The sequence below is a fragment of the Diabrotica undecimpunctata genome, chromosome 5 (assembly GCF_040954645.1).
Source record: "Diabrotica undecimpunctata isolate CICGRU chromosome 5, icDiaUnde3, whole genome shotgun sequence".
Taxonomy (NCBI): Eukaryota; Metazoa; Arthropoda; class Insecta; order Coleoptera; family Chrysomelidae; genus Diabrotica; species Diabrotica undecimpunctata.
In genome coordinates this window covers 101,240,873-101,267,575 of record NC_092807.1, presented here as the reverse complement: position 1 = coordinate 101,267,575, position 26,703 = coordinate 101,240,873, and the positions used below count along the sequence as shown (strand labels likewise).

The window sequence follows — 26,703 nt, the reverse complement described above, 5'->3', positions numbered from 1 at the left end:
CTGTTGTCCCATTCTCCATCTTTTAGGCCTCTCTTACTCATGGCGTCGTCTACTTCGTTCCTCCAAAATCTTCGGGGTCGTCTTCTTTTCCTCCTTCATATGTGACTCCATTCGGTTATTCCCTTTATCCATCTGCTGTCGCTAGTTTTTCTTACATGTCTATACCACTTTAGTCTTTTTTCTTCTATATATGTTAGTATGTCTGTTTCTATTGATGTTTTTTGCTTTATTTTGTAATCACTTCTATCCATTCTTGTTACTCTGAAGCATCTTCGCAGCATCTCTGTTGCTAGTATCTTACTGCTGTTTTTCTTGTTTATAATCCAATTTTCAGCTCCATATGTCATAATACTTCGTACTAATGTTTTATAAATCTGTGTTTTTGTCTTCATATTTAGGTGTCTATTCCACCATACTGAATTAAGTTGTCGGATTGTTGTTCTTGTTTGTCCTAATCTTTGCTTAATTTCTTCCTCTGTTGTTGACTTTTTTGTGATTATAAACCCCAAGTATTTGAATTTATCCTTTCCTTTGATTGTTACGTTGTCGTCAATCTGTAGATCTTTTATGTCTTCTTCACTTGTAGATAGGTACTCTATGTTCGCGAGGACAATATCTAGGCCAGCCTTGGCATATTCTTCTTGTACTTTATTCATCATATAACTGAGGCCTTCTTGGTCTGGTGTAATCACTACTTGATCGTCTGCAAAGCCTAACGTATATAGGTATTCGTTTCGTACCAATACTCCCTTCGCCTTCACATTTTCATTTTCATGTAGTCAAGACTTTCTCTAAGTATATTTTGAATAAGGTTGGAGATGTGGAACAACCCTGCAGGAGCCCTTTTGTTGTGATTCTTGTTTCAGTTTTAATGGACAATTTATTTTCTTTATACAGAGCCTTTGTAGCTTCTACGAGTTCAGTCTGTATTTCTACGGGCATCTACAGCTAATGGAAAACAATAGACTCCCGAACCAAGTACTAGCATGGACACCTACAGAAGAGAGGTGACTGAACAAGATATGGGTGGAAAGAAAAAGAAAATCAATCTTAAGCTCCAAAGAACTTAGAAAAAGAGAATGGAACAACCCACATGAACGGAAATTGGTTATTAAACAACGTCAAAAGACGTTCTAAACCTCGAGAAAATACACTATATCTTGAGAAAAATCGCCAATAGGGAGAAGAAGCATTGAGCGACCTAAAAACTGTTTTGTTTAGAAGATGCCAACGTTTGAACAGGTACTTTACATCTCAAGAAAAATGAAGAATAATGAGATAAAAGGAAGAGGAATTGGGTCAATACATCAAAATTATTTTAGAAGAACAAATCGTAAGATTAACACAGAATAAAAAAATAAAAAGAAAAAAGTAATAATGATTTATTTGATAATAACAGGGGGTATACCATTTTTATCTTAGTTGAATGAATCCATTTTTAATAAGAAAAAAAAATAGACCAAAACAGGTTTTTTCTCACAAAAAAAAACACCTCGATCTATTGTAAAAATCCCTTGTTATTCCCATTCCCATTGATAAACCTCTTCAAATAAAAAAAGAAATTGGTTAACAATCATCTCCTAATCTCTTCACAAACACCCACCCACTTGTTCTCAAGATCGATTTTCTAGCTCTTTCTAAATATGTCTGTCTTCTAGTAAGGGTAGTAATAGTAAAAATTTTCACATCCGTTTGGCCACACGACTTTTTGAAGGTCCAGTGGCGGTACATATTTGCATCTGAGTAGAAGGAAGAGTAAATGCTGAGAATAACAAATATAAAAAAATAAAACAAACAAAAGTGGCTTTTTATAAACTTCTAAAATACAAGCTTTTTTAAAAACTTCCAATCAAAAGATTCATACAGTAATAACAGTTTCTTATACCTTTGACTTATTTTTAACTAATTTTGAACCTCTTTATCCCAATATAGAGGTGTCTAAATACTTGCTATGTCTGCGTTGCTTTACAAGGAACACTTAGATCAGTAATGTCAACATATATTCATCACTAATACCCTATATACTTACTATTTTATTTATCTATAACTAATACCTACATATGATATTTATTTTGAAAGGAACACTTTTGCAAACACTTTGCAAATGAAAAACAACTACTATAGATACAGATAATTAAAATGTCAACTTTTTTGACAAATAACCAGAAGCTGAGGTTAAAATCTTTATTAATTAAATGGGAAACTATTGTTTTAGTTAAATAAATAAATTTTAAAATTTTCGACCGAAGAGGACCAGTGGGAAGACGAGCCAGAGGAAGACCAAAACTTAGATATCAAGATAACATAGAGGATGATCTAACATCCATCGGAATTAAAGCATGGAGAAGATTTGCTAGAGACAGGGGCGAATGGAAGATTGTTCTGAAGAAGGCTTTGGCTCATAACGAGCTGTAATGCCACTGATGATGATGATTGTTTTAGTATTTATTAAATTTATTCATCAAAATCAACTTAAACCCAAACAAAATTAGTATGACCACTGGATGCATGGATACGAAACTGGATACTATTAGAAAATTATATACGAAATGGTATATATAATTTGTAAGTTCACCAATTGTATAATGTAGAATATTTTACCGTAGTTATATTGTTTTTAAAATATTAATAATATAAATTTTAAATATTAATAAATTTAATTTTAATTTTTGTCTTAAGAATTAAAGTCAAACATGATTAAGCGAATGAAACCATATGTTTAATATCCCACCACACACACATAATTAGTATGATGGAATAGGTATGTTTAATACCATTCAAACTAGATATCACTTTAATGGGACCATAAGGTCCTATTTAAACTTATCGGTTACAGTGGCTCGTTTGTTAGGTCCCCAGATATTAAAAAATATTATTAAAGTCATTTTAAGTAAATAATTTTATTTCGCTACAATAAAGCTAGAAAAATCGCTGGCTCAGACGAAAAAAATGAATTTAATAGCAACCTCTACATCAATCAACCAATTTCAGTCTCCACAAGTAAAAACAATTAACTTAAGAGAAGTAAGTTACCATCGTAGCTATGTTTAGTAGTTTATATAATAAAAACTTCAAAAACCAACATTTAAAAAGGATATTCTTCGATCGTATACACCAGGACTTCTCCTTGAAGTACGACACTGTAAAGGACTCGAGCCTGAAGAACTCGAACATTAACAGTTATTTCCCATGTCTCACTCTTCTATATATTCACCTTGATCCGTGGGAACTTCACATACCTTTACAGATATTTCACATGGTTCACTCAGCCCTCCGCGGGGTTGTCACGTCTATGTTTTCATAAGGCCTAAGTTACATGTCCAGTCCTAACATTCAGAGAATTTATTTGATTATAGTTTATGCATCTTTTTTTATTAATATATATATATATATATATATATATATATATATATATATATATATATATATATATATATTATGATTTATTAATATTTATTTAATATTTTTATTAATATATATCCAGGTAGGTATAGTTTATCTATCGACGTTAACCAAAACGATCACATAATGAATTACATAGAAGTCAAGGTATTAGCAATTGAAAAAAATTATTTCAAAAGATTGTTTCTTGAGATGGCTTTTATCTGTGAAACAGAGAAAACCATAAACAAGAAATCTGACTTAAGTGATATTTACCCCTTTTTCACTGTCAATTTTTCTTTTACCGAAAAAAACTTTATGTAAAAAAAGTTTCACGTTGTACCTAGCAATGAAGCTTTTAAAGTTTCTAATATAATAATATAAAGTTTTTTAAAGTGTCCTGTGATAAGGTTATTGTTATTCATTTCTTAAATTATTGTTTGTTTTTTTAAAAAAGAAATTTTAACTCTACTTAACATGGTGATATGTTTGTTTTTTTTCGAGGATTTTTTTACATACCATTACAATCTAATGGTCGCAATCTCAAATTTATAAGTTAAATCTTAGCTTATATATAATTTAACTCATCATAAACTTTTTAGCTATCACTGATGATGGTATAAACTATAAATATAAAATATATCTGATTACTGAAAGAAGAGTACTCTTGGCTTTATTAATTCAGCTGCGTACCCATTATTCCCTTCTTATATATATATATATATATATATATATATATATATATATATATATATATATATATATATATATATATATATATATATATATTATACATTGTTATGATTGTAAAACAGATCGAAAATAAAATAAATTTTTATTTTAAAAATACCGTGAGATGATACATATTCAAGACCCTGTATAGGTTAAAAATTTATAAATATAATGTTTTATTTGTAATATAACTGTTTTCGGGGAACAGTGGATTTAAAACAGTGAATAGTTTCTAGGAACATTTGTATCGAACAACAATGCGGGATTATTTAGAAAGTAAGAAAGTATTGTTTAAAATTTTACGAATAATTATACATGGTTTTGTAGCAGATAAGAATTCAAAATTAATGTTAAATATATAATGGGTGGTATATCATTTTCTTCGAAGCTAATGCTATGAATAGATGTTATCTTTTACAAAGAGGCATTTGCCTGTAGTAAAACAAAGGGAAGCTTAGTCGATATCATATCCTGTTAATTGGAAGAAAAACCAATTACAGTAAACATGCTTGATTTCTGAAATCTAAAATTAATAAAATTTGAAGTTTGGTAGTGGGATGAATTTGTATGAATAAATGTTTATTGGCTAGAAAGTACTAGGGGAGGAGAATAGGACAGTTGAGTTGAAAATTGAACCAGGATATTTAGATTATTGTGTTTTTAAGATCGAGAACGAAAAGTCCACTTTAAGAACAGTGTGTGGAATGATAATTGTGTTTTTAACAGCTAGAACAAGAAGTCCAGTTTGAGAACAGTTTGTGAAAAAGAAGTATAAGTTTTTGTGTGTGAGTTTAAGTTGATGAGCAGAATAGTTGTAGAAGAATCGAGACCCAGGTCGAGAATCTCAAACTCCTTGTGTCCAAAGAGACTCCTAAATCTGTAAGAAAAAGAAAAAAGTTATATAAAGTTTGTATAAGATAACCATTAGAGGCGGGAGACGCAATTTGCGGAAAGAGTCCCATTAATATTATTGCGAAACGAGTCGGAGGTGTTTTTTTTTTAATTTGGAGAGAAACTGAACGAGTGCTGTTTTTTGTGCAACAGTTTTTGGAGGGAGGAAGCCGAGCCAGACGTGTTTTGGGAAATTGGATAGTATTTCGAGAACACAATCCGGAGAGTCAGTATCCGTTGGGAGACATGGCAGAAAGAAGATAAAAAAGGTCAGTCAATATGTTTGTGAAATAAACGTTGTATGTACACCATATATTTTATTTAAACTCATATCATAAAGCAATTGATAAAAAAGAATTGAATTCATAAGTCAGAAAATTTGCATACTATAAAAATTGTTTGTTTTTACGAAAGTTAGTGAGAACAATTTTGCAGTAAATTAAATCAATTGTGTTAAAAGGGAAATAACAGAATTAAGTTTTCTTTTGCTCTGAGGAATAGATAATTCAGTGTATACAATTGTTATGTTGACAGTTATATATGGTATTGAAATAAATGGTGATTGTTTTAAAAGGTTATAAATTGTGTTATAATATTTATTCCCTTTGTCTATCCTGAAGAAAGCCAGCTTCCAGGAAATACTAGGAGCCACGAATTAAAAGAAAAATAAATTTTATTGTGTAGTAAAGAACCCTGGGAAATTAAATATTATTTGATCTAGTTTATTCAATTCTAAATTCAATTAGAATTAACAAAAATTAAAACAAAGCAGATCATAACAATATATAATAGAGTAATGTATAAGACTAATATGTAATGGCATGTCTTGCAAAACAGGAAATCACAATAGTTAAGGAAGGAGCATGTTAACTTGGGAAATGATCACTACATGAGCAATACGACCAATTTGTGGCATAAGAGTTAGAAAACCCTGATGGTTTTCAGTTGGATTGATAGAAGATTTTGCAGCTTTTTTTTTTCTTTACTGGCCTAATGTTCCGAGACAAAACCATAATAGATGAAACAATTTATATATTAAAAAATAACATGAAAGTGATATTGAACATAATCCTGCATCAAGATGAATGTAAATGGCTTAAAATAAAAAGAAATGTATATATACATTATACTCAACTGTGTATATGTAGATACAGCTTATTGTTTAACCTTGCCCATTATATTGTCAACGTGGAATCCCTAAACGCCCTATTTAACTTAATATCTGGCAACTCCGCGTTGGTAGTCTTGAATGCCCGAGTAGCCACATGAGAAGAAACACCCTCTGACCAATCGAAGGGTGGGGGAACATTCCCACGGTATGTATTGGAATTTCTTCTGGTTTTTTAAAAACAATCATTTGATGAATGTCAACCGAAGTAAGTTCAAGGATTGTGGTGATGATATACCTACTGAAATAGTTTGGGAAGTGAAAATTTGAACTTTATTTTCTATTGAAAAAGTTTTCTTGTGAGTTTTTAAAGTGGTGTGGTTGTGCAAACACTTTTTGGATATATGATTTTAAAGTGAGGTAAGTTTATATTTTATAAATTTTTTTAACAATTCAAATATTAACAATTCTGTTATTAGGTATAACATATAACAATATTAAATATCATTAATGTTAGTACCTAATAAAATAATAATATCTCGTGTTCGGATAATTATGCATTTAAAACAATATACATTTTTTTAGAAATATATATTAGCAGCATTATAAAAAATATATCTTTTAAAATCAAGATAATAAAAATTGTCCCAAAAACTAAATTAAAAGTAGACTAAAATCTAAAAAATGGCATAATGATGTATTTAATGTTCAAATTCAAATTTCCTTATGTATCCTAAAATGTACATTTATATTCAAAAGATATTCTTTCAAAATGATGTGATATAATTGGCGCATATTGTAATATATTCTCTTAGTCCTTTTGTTTCAAGTAATTTGACTACTTTTGGCAAACAACTTAAATTACTTTTAATATAATTCAAATCTTCACGCCAATTATTACGGCAAAATATGTTTTGGGCTTCTTGTATACGGTGAGCGTCTTTCCAGAAATTCGTTCAGTATGTTTTTTAATAAATCGAAATTTTCGGCATAGTAAATAGCAGCGATTATCCAACTACTCAATTTAGTAGCAACTGGGTCTGGAGGTAATTGAACTTTTTCGCGATTGTCTTAAATGTTTCTACACGGACCCGAGGCTTTTTATCGAGGCAAAAATACCTTTTTCGTTGATGAAATTAATGCATTGATTTGGGTAATAAATCCAACCTGTTCCGCAGCACGATGGAGACCATTAGCCAAACAGTTAACGTACCTTTCTGGGATGCTGTACCTGTAAAGCACTCACATATGGTCATACAATTCTTCTTAATATTTTCCTTTAAAAGAACTAATAAGATTTATTGGTTTGTTTTTTTTTCTGTCATGAAATAATGCTCACCTTCGTCATGTGTGTCGCTATTGGTCGTACGATGGTTTTCTGTATTTTGAACTTTACTTCCCTCTTCCCTGAGGATGTCTTCGGATCTAAACACCTCTGACAGAGAGAGGTAGGGTAAGGTGGGGTAATTGTATCACGATTTTACAACAAATCTGCGTTCGGATCAGATTTTTAGTTACCTAATGATCAAAGTATAAGTAAATTTTAAACTATGTATAAAAACATGACCTTCACTTAATATTATTTAAATGTATGAAACCTTAATTTGATTGAAGATATTCATCATCATCAAGCATGTATTTCCATATTTCTCATGTCTTCATCGATGTTATCAAGGAACCTTGTTCTGGGTTTTCCTCTACTTTTCTGACCGATGGGTCTATCAAGGAGCGTTTTTCTAGCTGGGTAATTTTGTTCCATCCGCATTACATGCCCTATCCATCTCAGACGTCCTATCTTAATCTATGTTTTACGATATCTGGTTCCTGGTATGTTCTATAAAGTTCGAAGTTATATCGTCTTCTATAAATATACTCCATGCTGCTCCATAGATTCGCCTTAGTACTTTTCTTTCGAAACAGTCTAATATGTTTTCATTACTTTTTGTTATAGGCCAGGTCTCTGAACCATATATTAGGACTGGGCGTATTATTGTTTTGTAGAGTTTTATTTTTGTATTTCTCGATATATATGTGTCCAAATTGAGTCCAAAATAGCATTTGTTGGCCGTGCAAATTCTACGGTAGTATTATTTTCAGTGTTAAGGAGCGCTCCCAGGTATACAAATTCATTCACTCCTTCGGTGACGTCGTTTTCTAACAATTGGTCGTAGGATTTGTGGCTGCGTGCTTATTTTCATATACTTCGTTTTGTTGGTGTTTATTATTAAATCCATTTTTGTAGCTGATTCTTTTAATGCTACATACGCCTCTCGTACAGCGTTTTCCGTTCTCACAACGATATCGATACCATCAGCATAGGCAAGGATTTGAACTGATTTATTGTATATTAAACCAATGGTTGTGATTTGTGACATACGTATTAATTTTTCCAGAGCCAGATCGAACAGTATACAGGAGACAGGGTCTCCCTGGCGCAATCGGTTATTTGTTTTAAACGGTTCAGGCAGTTCTCCCGGAATTCGTACTTTACATTCAACTTTTTTAAGAGTTAGTTTTGTTAAATTTACCAACTAATTTGGTATTCCTAGCTCTTTCATTGCTTTGAATATTTATCTTCTGTTCATAGAGTCGTAGGCTGCTTTGTAGTCTATAAATATGTGATGAGTCTTCATCATCAGTTGGCGCTACAGCCCTTCGTGAGCCTTGGCCTGCTTCAAAACATTCTTCCATCCTTTCCTATCGAGTGTCTGTCTTCTCCAGCCCCTCACTCCAATCTCCCTCAGATCTTCCTGTACATCGTCCAGATATCTGCGTTTAGGTCGCCCCCTTCTTCTTCTTCCGACCGGCCTGTTTAGCATAGTTATTTTAGTGGGATCACTCTCATCCATCCGCATAACGTGGCCCACCCACATTAGGCGGTTTATTTTGATGGTCTTCACAATATCTGCATCACCAAAAAGTCTATAGAGTTCAAAGTTATATCGCCTTCTCCACAGACCCTGTTCGTTTATTCCCCCATATATGGTCCTCAATACTTTTCTTTCAAAGACTCGCAGTAAGTCTTCATCTCGGGTCGTCATTGCCCATGTTTCCGATCCGTATGTGAACACTGGGCGTATTATTGTTTTATAAAGTTTGCACTTTGTTGCTATTGACATACTTCTCGCTCTTAGTTGAGGGCCCAGGCCAAAATAACAGCGGTTAGCCACGCATATTCTTTTTTTTATCTCGTTGGATGTGTTATTTTTGTAGTCTACCAGTGATCCTAAGTAGCAGAATTCTTCTACCATTTCTATCGTTTCGTGTTGCACCTCTAAGTTATTTTGTTGAATTCTTGATATGGCCGGCATATATTTAGTTTTCTGGATGTTAATCAGAAGTCCGATGTTTTCTGCGGCATTTTTGATACGTGTGAAAGCCTCCACTGCTTCATTTTGGGTTCTTCCAATTATGACGATATCACCAGCGTATGCCATTATTTGTATATTACGGGTATATATCGTACCTTTTAAGTTTATTCCCAAATCTCTCATAACTTTTTTTAACGCTAGGTTGAACAGCGTCCATGATAGCGCCTCTCCCTGGCGCAGTCCTCTGTTGGTTTTAAATGGTTTTGAAACATCCCCTTGTACGCGCACTTTACATTCGACTTTCATCATTGTCATTTTAATTAATTCTACCAATCCTTTTGGTATTCCTAATTCGATCATCACCGAATATAATTGGGACCTGTCAATAGTATCGTACGCTGCCTTAAAGTCTACGAAGATGTAATGGCAGTCTATGTCGTACTCCGTCGTTTTTTCTAATATTTGTCTGATGGATGATATGTGATCAATGGTAGATTTATTTTTCAAGAAGCCTCTTTGGTAGGATCCTATTATATTGTCAATATACCGTGCCAGTCGTTCGTTAAGTATCAGGGACACAGTGATGAGTATCTATGCCATATTCCAGTGTTTTTCTAAAATTTGTTTCAGGGTTGTAATTTGATGAATTATCCATTTACCACCTCTGAAACCAGCCTGGTATTTTTCTACTATCCGTTCTGCATATGGTGCCATACGGTGACATAGTACTGTATAAAATATTTTATACGCTTCATGTTGAAGCGTAATTCCTCTGTGGTTAGAGCATTCAAAGATATCTCCGTTTTTGTGTATGGTGCAAAGTATTAAAATATTCCAATCATTGGGTAGGGGTTTCTGTGTCCATATTTCTTTTATAAGCTGCTGTAATACCATTAGGATATCTCATAAAATATCATAAAACCTGGTAGAAATCATTGTCTGGGCCTAATTGCATATCTTTACACTTTTCAAAGAAATGACAAACATTAATTTAAATTGAGCGGATTTGAAACCACACTCAATGCAAGGGTACCGTCTCGTATAGCAGAAAAGGTTTATAAACAAATTATAAGCAGTTTGCAGCTAACAACTTGTATTTAATGCCATGATATTAGAGAGTTTATAAACTTAAATTTAAAGAGTTTATTAAAACTGAACAAATTAAAATTAAAATCTTAATATATTCCTAAACAAAACGGAAAGCAAATTGAAAAATAAGCTTAGTAAAGAAGCTTTTATAATCTCATATAGTGTCCCACAAATGCTGCAATTCTTTCACATGAAAAAATCCTCTTTTCGAAAAAATTTTTGGTTCTTCAATTGCACCAATAACCTTATAATAATAGTATTTTTCAATATATGCTTTATCTGGCCGCTTCCATGACTTCAAAGATTTTTGCACCGATGAAATTTCAACTTGGTCATCTGTGAAGTTTAAGATTTTTCCTGAAAAATACTCTTCTTCAAAGTTAAAGACTATATATTCACTAATTTTTTAACAATTTATTTAAGGCCTAGGTGCTGAAAATCTCCACAGGTCTAATCACCAATAATACTGATATACAATCAAAACTGTTCTTTTTCTTGTGTTTTAAAAAGCTTAGTGTAGGCCTATTTCGTTTATCTTTCGGTATGGCCTTTGTTTTCATATATTTTTTTTTAAATTTCTTTCATTTTTTCTTTCTCATCTTGTTCTTTTTTTATTAGATATCTTTGCAGGTGATAATTTCACAGTTACTGACCCATCTTTTACGTTTTTTCCCTGAATTCTGTGGTCTTTTAATCTTTTTTCATCATTTCTAACAACAATCAACAATTCCCCAAATAATTTACGTGTTTGTAAAGTAGGCCCAATTGGCGATACAGGACTTTCTTTTTCTACTTTTTCTACATTTGTTTGCAGAGCTAGCTTGTATTCTTTCAACTATTACAAAGGTAGAGACAAAGATTTCTGACTGTTCTGTTATGAATAAAGTCTTCGAGATATCTGTTTGTACCGTATTTGAAGAAGTATGTTATGCTTGTTGCCGTAAATTTGGATAATTGTAGTCCTCCTGAGTTCCAGCGGCTATAACAGGACTTGCATTTCGTCATAGTGCTGCTGAAGATGTAGGCACTGGCTTCTGATTCTACTGTTGCTGAGGAAGCGATAGTTACTGAGTGTTACAGTTTTACAGAGTTACAGAGTGAACAGCCAAAGAAGCAGTGGCTTCCAAGTGAATTGTGGTGGGATTGGAAAGATTATTTTTTTACCTAAGTAAATCATCTTTTTTGAATATTGATGCAGGAATTGAATCTCTGTTAGAATCTTGTTTATTGGCATCATAAATTCGTGTGGCTTTCAATCCATTAATAATATTAATACTAGGTACGTCATTTGTACTAGCTTGGTTATCATTTGTACAAATATTTCTTTAGGCATTTTTGCAAGGATTTTCCCACTGCCACTTACTGAGTGCCTTGCTCCAACTATTTTTCAGACCTGACATATCTAATGGTTGTAATAAATGTGTCGTGTCTGGAGTTAACTTCATTATAGTAATTTCATTTTTTTGTACTAACCTAATCAAATCTGTGGACACATGGGTAGCATGACCATCATATAATAATAAAGCTGCTCTCTCCTTTGTAATATTAGGTAAAAAACATCTCTAAACCAATTGAAAAAGAAAGTAGTTTCCATCTAACCTCGAGACGTTGTAGAAACTGCAGTTTGGGATGTATTCTCATTATTCCATTTATCCATTATATATTGACCTTTAAATACACAGAGGAGAGGTATCATTCAACCAGCACAACAACACAACCAAATAGATGTGTTCTCTCGGCCAGACGAACTGGTGTAATTGGTACAAAATGCTTTTTAACGATTTAATTGCACCAATGACCTTTGTTTTACTAGGGTCGTGGCAAAATGACGTCCCGTCACAATTAAATATCTGTCCTGGTTTCCTTAAGGTTTAGTTCTTTCAAAGTTTGTTTTAATACTTCAAAAAAATTATAGATGACCCAAGGGTTCACTTGATCGCATCTAACATGTTCAATACTCCTAGGTTTCTTTATTAACAGATGGTGCCTAGTTTTAAATGATCTAAACCAGTCAGGGTCTGGTCTTTAAATCTACTCTAGATATTATTCTGTCTTATATACAATTGTCCTAAGTCTAATACTTCCTCTTTGGATAAGCCAAATCCAATTTTGTCTATAATGTTTAAGCAATCTGCAATTTCGTTTTCCTCAACAGACGAAAAATATGACTTAACTCCTCCACCACCGTTACCTTTTTTTGAAGTCAGTCCAGTCCCACGCGTTCCTTTGACGCGATGCTTCAGTATAGATCGTGGAATATTGTAAAATAATGATGCACCCCGTGTCGTCTTGATGCCATTTCTAATATCGTCAATTGCCCTATCAAGGTCTTCTGTGGCATATGAGGAGCCAGCACCTTTCTGGGCTTTTCTTATGTACGTTGATTTTAGAAAAAATAACTACGAATTTAAATTGATCTTCTCACAGCAACCAAAAGTACTAGAAAGGTATATAGTTAATGTTCTTGAGGGAAGGCACATTCTTGCAGTACAGCCAACAGCAAGAAACTTAAATACTCTTATAGTTTAAGAATGAAAAAGTTATGACCCAGATACTCCCTGGATTCAGTTACCCCCATCACCCCATGCTCTGTTATTTCGTTGTCTATTTTTAAATTTTGCAAGCTTCGTTTTTTCTTCGAGCACAAGTCTGGACACTAAAAGTATCATTAAAAGTATCAGTTGCTATTATCCAGTCTTCGTAGACACTTCGTCTCAGGACTAGTAACCTCCAGTTAAGTCTTACGTTGCCATGTTATCTATTCCTGTTAGGTCAATTATTCCATGTGTCAGAAGACTGAGAAACCTTTGCAAAGGTAATTACCATCGTCGGATAATTCTGATATGGTACATGATGAAGAAGATATCAGATACTCGCACAATTAAATATATTTTATGTCTGTTTATGTGTTATAGTCTTGTCTTGTCGGAAATTTAAGAATATTTAGTAAATATCTATATCGTGCTTCCATACTTTAGCTAATATTTATTTTACGTTAAAGAGCTGTATTCTCATATGATTAGCTCTGTGAAGTGGCTTAATTTCTTGTTTATGACCCATGTAAACTTCTTATATCTCAACAGATTAAGGACATGTCTCATTTGTCTGCTTCGCCGTCCACGGTATTTTTAGTGTTCGTCTATACAACCACATTTGCAAAAGATATTTTCAAGGTCCGTGGTTCGACACCATATAAGACAACTGACCATGTGTAACATAAAACATATAAATTCTTTTTTCCAGTCTCCTAGAATTTTTTCTGTGTTTCACATATCTGTTATTAGTTTCTGAAATATATCTATCCCTTTGTGTCCTCCAATTTTACGAATTTCAGCTGGTATATTGTCAATGGCTGAAGCTTCATTATTCTTCAGTGTTTTAATGGCACTAATGGCACTAATCCGACACTGCATGGTTCAAAATTGTTTTTCCAGCCTGCTTTTACGGTTGCTTCGTCACTGATTACTTGTATGTTTCAATTGATCGACTAGTATAATACTTTTTTTATGTGTTTTAAAAAGTATTGGAGTGCATTTGCAACACTATCAAATATAACTGACTTATCTTCATTAACTTAATTATTGTACATATTCCATTTGGATAATCTTCTTGCTCTGCTTTTTTAGTGTTAGCGACTACTTAACTTTTGATTTCGAAACACGGTGGCGATTCAGTTAAGTTAGCAATTGAAAAATTACTGGTATCTGTGTCTAGATCGAACAGGGGCGTTCCGTCTTGGTAAGCCAGTAGCTAACCACTGAGCTAAGGTCACTACTAGTCAGTGATCTAGACTACCGGTATGTTTCCGGTGTTCTTCTTTGTTATAGGACAAGTCCTGTCCGAACTCGGAACTCCGGAGGTTGGAGTGCCACAGGGGGCGATCCTGTCAGCCATACTGTATACAATATACACTGCCGATGTTCCAAGATCACCTGGAACACTACTCAGTAGATTTGCTATACACCGGCGATTTAGGTGAAATATTGGTAATAGCGATTTGGTAATAGCGCCATCCATTCTATGGTTTTACAGCTCAATTCGAGCCCTGGCCTCCCTCATCAAACCTCTCCATCCGTTACGATCTGTAGCCATTCTCCTTCACGATCGAATGGCAAGGAGATTTCTGGCATTTTCATCCACATCATCCCCCCATCGCGTTCTCGGTCTTCCAATAGGTCTCTTACCCTACATTCTTGCATTCAACAGTTTTTTTGGAAGTCTATTTTCTTCCACTCTAAATACATGGCCTGTTCATTCAAAACGCTCTAGGTGGACATACTAAGATAAAGGTGGTTTCTCTTTTGTTCTCATCTATAGAGCCTAGTATTCGTCTTAGTACCTTCCTTTTAAATATGTCTATGTGGTTTATGTATTTCTAACTACGTGTTCCAGTGCTAAATTAAACAATGTTGGCGCCACCCTTTTCATCTTGTTTTTCCTACCTTCAAATCTATTAAAACTGGTAACTTTTTAACAGTGTGGCACATATGTATATGTATTGCATTTATATAGCACTTTAGAAAAAATTTTATGTTAATTGCAGATCGCGTGATCTGCTGCTCAGGTATTTTAACTTGGAGACTTTGGTTGATCTTGAACTGATCTTTTCAAGCAGAGCTTTAGATCGTCGTTTTACTGATAGACAAATATGTTCTTGTTTCAAGGAGATACAGGAGAAAAAAAATATTATTTTAAACTAAAAAACATATTATTTATCTCTTGATATGTTAATAATCCATTGCGAACTGTATTTTTTTACTCTATAATTTGTTCCCTTATTTTAACTTCTAATTTATTTGTTAATCCATTTTTCCCTTGAACAAGACTAAACTGAAAACATCTCTTTATCATCGTATTAATTTAATTTGCTTATATTACAGTCTAACACTCATTAGTGTGTAAGAATCCAAAGAAAATATGCCCATCAGTGAAGACGAAACAGACTACAACAGGTCAAGAGAACCTCAGTCCACCATGTCCAAAGCAGAGTTACGAAAAACCCATAAACCGATAATGGAAAAAAGAAGAAGAGCTAGAATAAACCATTGTCTCAATGAAATCAAGACTCTTATTTTAGAAGCCATGAATAAGGATGTAAGTACATAAGTGAAGTTAGAAATAAAACGTAAGTTTTTTGTTTTTCTTTAATATACATATAGGTATATATATATATATATATATATATATATATATATCTATATATATATATATATATATATATATATATATATATATATATCTATATATATATATATATATATATATATATATATATATATATCTATATATATATATATATATATATATATATATATATATATATATATATATATATATATATATATATATATATATATATATATTCTGCGTCTGCGATAAGTTGCTACTGTCAAGTTAAGTTAGATTAGTTCTACTTCAGATCTCCTGGCTTACTCTATTATAGTTTCTTTAAGCTTAATTATATTTTTAAGTATTCGGTTTTTAATCGCTTATTTCTAATTAGCTTAATCTTTACTTGAATCTTAAACAGCATTTTCTTAACCTATACAAAGTCTCGAGCAATTAGCCAATATTATTATAAGTGTATGATATTTTTAACTTGTGTTCCATGAAATCCTATAACTGTCACCTGAAGAGCCTTGGTAAAAAAGCCTTCTATTAACCAAAAAAGCTGTATTCGATTTTAATCTTACGTACGCTTCCTCCGGCTTTCTTATAAATCATTCCGCATTCCTCTCCTTCTTTTTTACATTTATTACATCCCTCACAGTTACTCTGATTGTCATCTTCACTTTCTCAAGCATTTCATTCATAGGAATAGAATCTGTGATCCCTTTTCATACTAAGGTATTTGACACTCTTGTTTGCTGCTCTCTTTCTACATTAACTATATCATTCTTAGGACTTTAATCGAAACATCTACTTGGGATAATTCACTGACCATTATACTAATTGACAATTTACTTCAGTATTATGTACTTTATGTATGTAGGTACCTAATAAATCGATTATTTGATGATTATTGCTTTCTGTTTTTAAAGATAGTTGATTAATTGGTATAAAATGTTTAAATACTCCTTATATTCTTTATAAATTTTAATTCTGACATTTTTGTTTTAGCCCGCCCGTCACACAAAATTAGAAAAAGCCGATATTCTTGAAATGGCTGTGAAACATCTGCAAAACGTCCAGCGCCAACAGTTAGCAATGGCTATGGCTTCAGATCCTTCAGTTTTAAGAAAGTTTAAAACCGGATTCAATGAATGCGCGGCTGAAATAGATAAGTATATGAATCAGACAGATGGTGTAGATAACTCTATGAAGTTGAGAGTAGTAAATCACCTTCAGAAATGCATTGGTGGTATTGAACAGGTAGCGCAATTCTCATTTGGAGGATTTAATAATCTCAATTTGGTTGCTGGACCCACCCAAATTTCAAGTACAAACACTGGCGATCAAAATAATAATCCGAGAATACAAATACCACAAGGTATACAATTGATTCCGAGCAGATTACCAAGTGGAGAACTTGCTCTTCTTGTGCCAAACTCTAGGAACATCAACTTTTTTCCTAGCGGTCAGCGATCGAGCGCCTTTGCTACTGTGATACCTTCTTCAACAGAAATACCTAAACCTTTAAGTCCTCCTGTCAGCCCAATGATGCAAGAGGATTTAAGGCTTAGATGTCGATCACCTCAAGGTTTTAGACCTGTTGTACCAACAACAAGAACATTCAACGATGAGCACCAAGTTCCCCAAATATCTTCTACAGCAACACAACCTCTTGAATTGAAAATCGTTAAGTATCCAATTAGTAAAAAAATTGATTCTCCGAAGAAGATTGCTGAGCCTCTTTGTATAATTACCAATCAAGGGGAACGGTACAGACAAGCTCAAATGAAAGAAGAATCCGCAAATTACGAAGAAAACGTTATTCAGGGAGTTAAACGTAAATACCAAGAATCTCACGGTTTGCTCACAGTCTCCAACGATAACTTCTTTCAGCCACCTGCTCCCAAAATAATAAAAACTCAGTTGTTGACTCCGGATTGTCAACCATCCTCTAGTTTTTCTGGGGACGCGGATCCAAGGAGAGTTAAACAGGAGACAACTACTTCTAAAGACGCTTCCGATTCTACTGATATGTGGAGACCTTGGTGATATGACTATAATTTGTTATCTCTTTTAAAAAGTAGTCTTAAACATTTGATTTTATAAAACTATAATACAATATTAATCTGAAGTGTGTCTTTATGGTATCTCGGTGTTTTATTTCGATATGAACCGGTATAAACCAAAATACTATAAAAGACCAATTTTTGTAGTGTACTGTTTAAGAGAGATCGTTTTGAGACTAATAATTCTTATATGTTTAAATAAAATCAAATGTTTTAGAAATTTCCGGATCTATTAACTAAATTGACTATTCTCTTTACAACAATGCTGTGATATTGGCATCTCTTATGTTTATTCATTCTGAATTTTCTGTAAATATTTTATTTTAGATACCACATAGTTTCATTATAAATAACAGTCACTTCACGGACACGACTTGTAGTTTTAAGAGATTTTCTGACATAATACCCTATTTTTATTACCAAATACACTGTTATATACATAGATATACTTTTGCCAGTATAACTTGTTATTGCAGTCTACAGCTGTAAATAAAATAGTTGTTCATATACCACAATGGTTTTGTAAGGATTTCTTTATGCTTTTTGTTGCATATTGCAAGAGCCAAGTTATACTGATCAATTTATTAATACTGCTAGACATAAGTAGCTAATACTAACGGTAAAGTAAAATCGCTGCATTAGTAATTCCTAATCATTGATAGACATGATGCCAGTATTGAATGTTAAATTGAAAAGAAGAACAAGGCAAGTAGTGATTAATAAAATGTTCTAATCGGAAAATTGCTCCCTGATAATTATAACATAAATAATCTTCGTGACCAGTACCAAAATTTTTCGTTAGAAAAGTGTATAGAGAAACGTTACCTGGGTTTCTTGGCGGTGAGCTGTGATTGGGGATCCAACCTAGAAGGGTTGTCGTCACTTACTAATAATCTTCCTTGGGTATCTACTCTATTTCAGTGTTCAATTCCCATGTTTTTTACTCTAACCATTCATTTTACATGTTGGACTGTTTCAAATGCTTTATCGAAATCCACAAAACCCGCAAAAATATCTTTCCTCTGATCACCATACTTTTGCAACAGAGGATTCAGCACAAATAGTTTTTCTATGGTAACATTTCTAAAACCAAGGAGTATAGCTATTCACTGCTGACAACTTGAAGTGATATAAGTATATTGTCTCATACTTCGTCGTTTAAAATTTTTCCTTTTTAAATGTTCATATCTTTAATATATTTTTAACGAAGTTTTAATCACATGTAATGCGGGAATTTCTGTAAATGGGAGAGTACTTAATAATATACGATACTCGGACGACACAGTGCTAGTCGCTAGCAACCTTGAAGAGTTACAAGACTTGTTAGGAAGAATAAATATAACCAGCAAGTACTATGAGCTGCACATGAAACTGAAAAAAAAAACGAAATAAGTGATTATTAGTAAAATCGTTACTAATGACAATAATATAATCTACAATTAAAAATTAATTAGACCACTAGTATGTTATGGATGCGAAATGTAGGTGATGACAGAAGACACAAAAAGAAAGCTGGAAGTCTTCGAAGGAAACGTCTTAAGGAAGATACTTGCACCTATTAAGAGCGTAGGCGCAAAATTTCGGGCCAATGCTTTTTAAATGCATTATTTTTTTTTCTAATTCTGAGAAAACTAATAAGTATTTTTGAAAAATTTAAACGCAGAATGAAAGAATACATTATTACTGAGGACCGAAAGTCCCTGAATACTTCTCTAATGTTTATTTTAATAAGTTACAGGGGTGAAAAACAAGAGAAAATTTAGTGTGATTTTTAATTTCAAATATCTCATTCAAAAAAACTTTTTGTTTATTCTAAGGGACTTTCGGCCATCTGTAATAACGTAATCTTTCATTCTGCGTTTAAATTTTGTAAAAATATTTGTTAGTTTTCTCACGATTCGAAAAAAATGAATGCATTTAAAAAACATTGGCCCGAAATTTTGCGCCTACGCTCTTAACGAAAACGGAGTATGAAGATCCAGGTACAACTAAGAACTTTACCAACTCTTCAAAAAGGTACCGATTTCAGAATTCGTTAAACTTCAGAGACTTCGATGGGCTCGAAAAATTGCCAAAAAGAGCCCTAGGCGCATCGAAGTAGAAGGATTTGCGTTTATAAAATTGATATCATTTCTAACTTCTCCAAATGACCCTGCGTCTCCTCTACTGTTATTATATGGAGCTAAATTTCTGATCTTAAAAAGATCCATCAAAAGATTAGAAGCTTTTGAAATATGGTGAAACGTCAAACAAATGAGGAAGTATTGATCATGCAGAGTAAAATAGAGAAAATAAGATCGAGAGAAAGATGAAGAATCTAATGATTAAGAAACCTCCTTGAATAATTTGCCTTAACCTCCATTGAGTTGTTTAAGGCAGTATATGAGCTTCTGTTCAAGACAGTTCAATTGCCAAAGATGAAGTCAATAGTGAGAATAGTCTTTTGGACTAATGGTTGTTAAATAAGCTTGCTTCTTGAAAATTTATGCAAATGATATATAACGAAAGTGTAAACGAATGATGTAGCGAAAATACGGAGGTCATCAATAAGATTGAAGATAGTAACCTGGCATAACATTTTCATGGAATTAAATCATCAAAAGTATGGATACGATACCTATACGATAGTATTAATAGCAAAGAACTAATAAAAAAAATAGGAGAGGATAAAGAAGACCACAATTGCGGTGGACAGTCAACCTAAAAAAAATCGTAGACCGGAGTTGGATGAATATAGCAAGAAGCGGAGAATTGAAGAAATTAGGAAAGATTTATGCCCAATATTTTGGTAATGAAGCTGACATAGAAAGAATCAAACTTGTCTAACTCTACGCTTAAATCGGATGGGATAGAAAGATTTTCTTAATTTACAATAACAGTTTCTATATGCGATACACGTGATACAGCCCAAGTTTAAAAATATTACTGAAAGAAAATATAGAAGAATTTGCAACCCAAATTTCTGACACGTGAAATGAATTTCTCAGATGACAGAGAGATCTGATGATTTATCTAAATATAGCCCACCATTGTCGCTGATTTGAACATGTTTAATAAAGTAAAAAGCAAAAAAGGTGGGTATGCTGCGATTGAAACATAACTTTGGACAAAAACGCTCAAACATATAACATGACATTACATTCCCCAAAAAAGAAGGATGATCTATGAAGAAAATAATATTTCTTCAGATACGAAACTGTATATAAACATTATTGCGTGAATACATGAAATGAAAAGAGAAGAAATTTGGAAGTAGATATAGCAGTAGATATTAACCATCAAACTAAGATGTAAGAAGTGAAAGTACTTGACATTGACATGGCATGAACTTCATTCAAAATGATCTTCTAGTTTGCTAAGCACACAGCAATATTTGTAGATTATTTCTTTTACTCATTAACATTTGCCTATTGGTTGAAAAATCATTGACACGACCATTTTTAATAAACAATTAGATTTCCTGTGTATTCTTATTGTATTAATATCTAATCTAAAAACATTGGCGCGTTGATTCTATACTATAAATTTGTTTATAGCATATCTGAAGACTTCTACTGATGTTTGATGACATCATTCATTGTCTTATCTACCTATATTTTTCAGACACGAGATTCTGCATCCACCCACCTTGTGTTTCTTTATAATTTACTCCCATTATAACCTAAAGAATGCGGAATTTATCATAAATCATATGGCGGAAAATACAGAACATGTATATTTTTTGTATGAGTGTAAATGATTGTACAAAACATTTTGTATTATACATTCTGTTTTCTATATTCTATATTTACTTCATATGTACCAAGAAAATGAAACTTTAATAATATCAGTAAAAATACTTTTCTTGATTAGAAGAAAAATTAAATTTTCTTTTGTAAGCTACAAGTTTCTTTATTTGGTCGTTTTGTTTACTTCTTTTTACCGGCTTGTTAGAATAATATACAGATACAGTTATAGAAAACAATAGGCCTTTTCATCAGACGCCATGCTTTGCGTGCAGTTTTGATCAATGACATACACTATACAGAGTGTTCCAAGATGATTTTAACAGCCAATAATTCAGGGAATAATGAATATTTTTATTTGAAAATTGGGAAATTTCGTCATCGTGTCATCTTGTTGCCATACCATAACTCCTCTTTCACGTAAAGGAATATTCTCTAGGAACAAAGGTAGTTAATTTTTCAGAGAATTCAGATATCTTTGACCATTTAAATATTCTTCAAAAAAATATGAATGTATTAAACGCCCATTAAAGATCCCACGCCAAACAATAATTCCTCATCTAGTTTAAAAGCAAGATTTTCTTAACCAGTGCGGATTTTCCACTAACCAATAATGGGAGTTATGGCGATTTAAGTATCAAAATAATAATCGATTAAAAAAATTTTGCTAAGACACTTTTTTCCTTATTTTTAGACTTTATTTGGGAGTTTTTATCTCGAAAGTGTATACATGCACTTAATTGTTATTTTTATTACTAACCTAACATGTTTTTTTACAAGAAATTGTACGAAAAAAATGGCTGACACTATTTTGGATGAAAAGTCCTATTATTTTTACAAGAAGACTTAAGGTGTAGGCAATTTTTTTGAAAATCGTTCTTGTCTTTGTTCTTTATTTGTACTGCACAGACTGACATAATATTACTCGTATGTGAACCTACCAGTAGGAACGTCTCTTTGCATACAGTAGACTGATCTACCCACCATTGTGATTCCTTACTTTATTTTTAAGACGGCAAAATAAGCACGAATTTTAATTTTAAATTTTGATTAATTTTAGGTTAATTGTTTTGGACCTATTGATAATTGGCCATACATTTATTGTTATATTATTAGTTAAGAGATGCTTCTTTTATTTATAAGTAAAATAATGATTATTTACGGTATTTGCCAAAATAAACAATACAGAAATTTAGACTGCTGTAAAATTGCGCACACAATTAGTATTTATTTTATTGGGCGTATTTCAGTGCTCTATTATTAATAGAACAGCCGTGAAAATGGTTCTCACCACTGAGGAGAAAGTGTTGATAGTAGAGAGTAGAGCCACAGAATAATAAACATAAACAATCAGAATGTCCACTCTGCTTGTCAAGATAAGTACGCGCATTTCGTTCGTTCAGACGGAATCAGCCATGTTTTAAACGGAACCAGTGCTGTTCAGTGAAATGTTATCTGTTGTGCATAGAAAAATTTGTATATATACAGTCGAATGAAAAGACAGTATAAAGATACAGACAAAAAAGATGTATATATACAGACGAATGTTGAGAATTCCATGGATACAAATAGTTACTAATGTTGAGGTACTTCGTTGCATGTATAAACAAAAAAATTTACTAAGAATAATCAAAGAGAGGAAAATGCTATACTTGAGTCATGTGTTGAGAGGCGACAGATATGAAATATTTCAAGTTATACTGGAAGGAAAAGTACAGGGCAAAAGATCAGTAGGAAGACGCCAGAACTCGTGGCTGACAGTCCTGAGGAGATGGTTCGACCGCTCATCCGCAAAAATCTTTCGCTCAGCAGCAGTTTCCAAAACTACAATTGCCATTTGGATTGCCAACCTTCGAAAGGAGACGGCTCCATGAGAAGAAGAATAGAAAAATTAACCCGGTTTAATTTATTTACGGCAACCATAGATATAATATGCACTATTTTATTCGTACTTTTAGTTGAAGAATAGATTAAATTATTTCAAATTTACTAAATTATTAATCTCTAAAAATTTAAATTAGAGTACTGTCGTAGCTTGTCACAAATTTCTCAATTCGAGTCTATGTTTCCGTTTAAAATATGGCGATCGCGCGCTGACACACTTCAAAGGCGGCATCTCAGAGTGGGCATTCTAATTGTTATTTATTCTGTGCTAGAGCATTGATGCGATATTAACCTCCTTGGTATTGCATTGGCTGTACACATACAATAATGTAGGCAACTTAATCCTGTCAGATTTAACATAAAAGTCAGTGTCATAGTGTCAATGTAGATTATTCTCCTATTGTTTTTGTTGGATTATTTACAATTTTATCTTTATTAAAACCTTATCATATAGGTTTTGCTTTCTTATTTCAAGCATTATATCCGCTCATACGAAAATTGACGAAATAATGGTCCAAGTTTAAAACAAATGTCTGAAAAATATCTATAAATGTTAAACAAAGCGGCCCCATTAAAGGTATAAGGTTATCGATCATTGAGAAATTTTGTAAAACTGATATTTCGCTCCAGGGCTCCATCGGTCGTCTAAAAACAGCTTTTACCAACAATATGGATGAGTTCTCTAAATCTTTTTCTCTTAAACGAAGCCTTCGACTTGAATAACAGTGAAACGTCCACACGTCGACTGTTCAAATCTCTTGGTGGATATGCTTACCGTATTCAAATTGGACGAAGACTAAACGTTGCAAACAACGTGCAAAAGAAGTTTACTGTGGACGAGTGTTAAGTCTAGTACCTATACGTGGATCTCGATTTCTTGAGAAATTATGTTTTTATGATGAAAGTCACATTCACCTTAACAGTTATACCAATAGACAAATAACTCAATTTTTTGGATTTAAACGCCCAGATATCATTATAGACAAACCACTCCACAGCAAAAGAGTTACCATTTGGTGTGCTGTGTCTGGGCATGGGATTATTGGTCCTTATTTTGTTGGATATGAGAACGAGCGAAATGAATTTTCTTGGCAAGGTATTATTGAAGTCTCTCCCTCTCTTTATTTGTTAACAAATAGAAATTTGTGGTACCCAAAGAATGGCAGCTATAAAAATATAATTAAAAAAATGGATTCCTACAAAGAAATTGTCCAATTGACACCAACTGTTGTCTATTCAAAATCTTCTTGTCTAAACATGTTGGTTGGTTATTGAAGAAAAAACTGCACTTTAACTTCCTCGTGACAATCAAAAACAAAATATAGCCCGCTTAATGGAAACGAGAGTTGGTTTTATCTCTCAATAGCTACGATAACCTTGTTACCTGAAAACTGTAAAGTCCATGGGCAAATAAGGTTCACACATAATTTGTTAAAAATTGGACAGTTTCTAGTTCTTTCGGAACATACTTATATTTATATAATGCGCGTTTAGTCTCTTTTTTCCAATTATATGCTGAACTATAAAACTTAAATTCAAAATCATTAAAATCATTAAAAATAACAAGTGGACACCATTGTGTAAAATTGTTTTAAATCGGACCATAAGGCAAATACATCATTTGAATCTTCTTGTGTCATTGAGTACTAGATAGTCTTAGGAACCAGATCTAGGTTCTAGTCGGAAACTAAAATCAATGGATTAACATTTGATCCCTTATTGTTCAGCGGTCTAAATTTTGTGAATATATACAGCAATAATATTAGTGACTTGTTTCATTCAAGAACCAGAAATGCCATTATACATTCCCGTAAATGAAGCATCTTTTACTTCTGTAGATATATTTTAATACCTACTACAATACGCTCAAATCAAGCTTTAATTATACTTAAGAAAATGTGCTTGAGTACTCACCTCTAACTTTGAATGCTATTTGTTAAATTTGGTGAACATGATATAAAGTAGAAATGGTTGAATGTATCTATTATTAAACAGAATAAAGTTATATTTTATTAAGATAATGTTTTAGTTATTTAATGATATATATCCCTATATTTGTGGAAATCCCCTCAAGATGGACAAGGTAGAATAGTACAGAATCAAATAGATTACATTTTAATAAAGCACCGATTTCGAAACAATATTCATCATCATCATCTTTGGCTCGACAATCCTCTGTGGATCTCTGCTCTAAGATTCGTCGCCATTCTGTTCGGTTTCTGGCAACATGTTGCCATCTTCTGATTTTTAATATCCGTAAGTCGGTTTCAACTCTATCTAACCTCCTAATTCGCGGTCGGCCTTTGCTTCTTCTTCCTACAGGTGTTCCTGTGGTTAGCTTTTTAGCAATCGTATTTTCTGGCATTCGTATTATGTGTCCAGTCCATCTAAGTCGCTGTGTTTTAATGAACGTTATGACATCTGGCCCATCAAAGAGCTGATACAATTCAAAATTATATCTTCTGCGCCACTGCCCTTGGTCGTTTATAGCTCCAAATATTTTTTTGCGGAGTATTTTACGCTCAAATATTCCCAAAAGTCTTTCATCTTTCTGCGTTAGAGTCCATGTTTCTGCTCCATATGTGAGGACCGGCCTCAGCAATGTTTTGTATATAATAATTTTAGTTCTTCTTTGAATGTTTCTTGAGTGGAAATGTTTTTGGAGTCCATAGTATGCCCTATTTGTAAGATTTATTCCTCTTTTGATTTCTTCGCTCGTTTTATTGGTAGGAGTCAATAGCGACCCAAGGTATGTGAAGTTGTCAACACGTCCAAAGGTATGACTTCCAAAGACTGTTTCTCGTTCCTCATTTTCTATCGGATCCTTTGTAACCAACATGTACTTGGTTTTGTCTTCGTTGATGACTAGACCGACCTTTTTCGCCGCTGTTTCCAATTCTAGGAGATATTGCTCAACATCTCGCTTGCTACGCCCTATTATGTCAATGTCATCAGCATATGCTAAGACTTGTATCGATCTATTGTAAATAGTACCGCCGTCCCTAATTCGTGTATCTCGGACTGCCTTTTCTAAGGCAATATTAAATAGGAGGCAAGCTAGAGCATCCCCTTGTCTGAGTCCATCCTTTATCTCAAAGGATCTAGAATTCTCTCCCTGTATTCTAACAGTGGCTTCTAAGTTAGACATTGTCATTCTCGTTAGTCGGATAAGTTTCTCTGGTATACCAAACTCATGCATTGATTGGTATAGCACTGTTCTCTTGACACTGTCGTATGCGGCTTTGAAGTCGACGAATAGGTGATGGGTTTCAATATGGAATTCTAATGTTTTCTCGAGAATCTGTCTTATTGAATGAATCTGGTTAAGTGTTGATTTTTCTGGAGTGAATCCAGCTTGATATTTACCAACTATGCCCACTGTGTAAACTTGCAGCCTTTCGTAG

The 26,703-nt window shown here is 33.0% G+C and overlaps 1 protein-coding gene and 1 pseudogene across 1 annotated transcript; one reads left to right on the top strand and one right to left on the bottom strand.

Moving 5' to 3' along the window:
- Positions 1-6,358: 6,358 nt before the first annotated feature.
- LOC140441558 (transcription factor HES-1-B-like) lies at positions 6,359-25,320 on the top strand. Its single transcript, XM_072532363.1, has 3 exons — positions 6,359-6,532; positions 15,393-15,606; positions 16,633-25,320. The coding sequence occupies exons 2-3, from the start codon at positions 15,430-15,432 to the stop codon at positions 17,671-17,673; spliced, it is 1,218 nt and encodes a 405-aa protein (XP_072388464.1). The 5' UTR covers positions 6,359-6,532; positions 15,393-15,429; the 3' UTR covers positions 17,674-25,320.
- Positions 11,838-14,642, bottom strand: LOC140442391 (uncharacterized; annotated as a pseudogene).
- Positions 25,321-26,703: the final 1,383 nt, after the last annotated feature.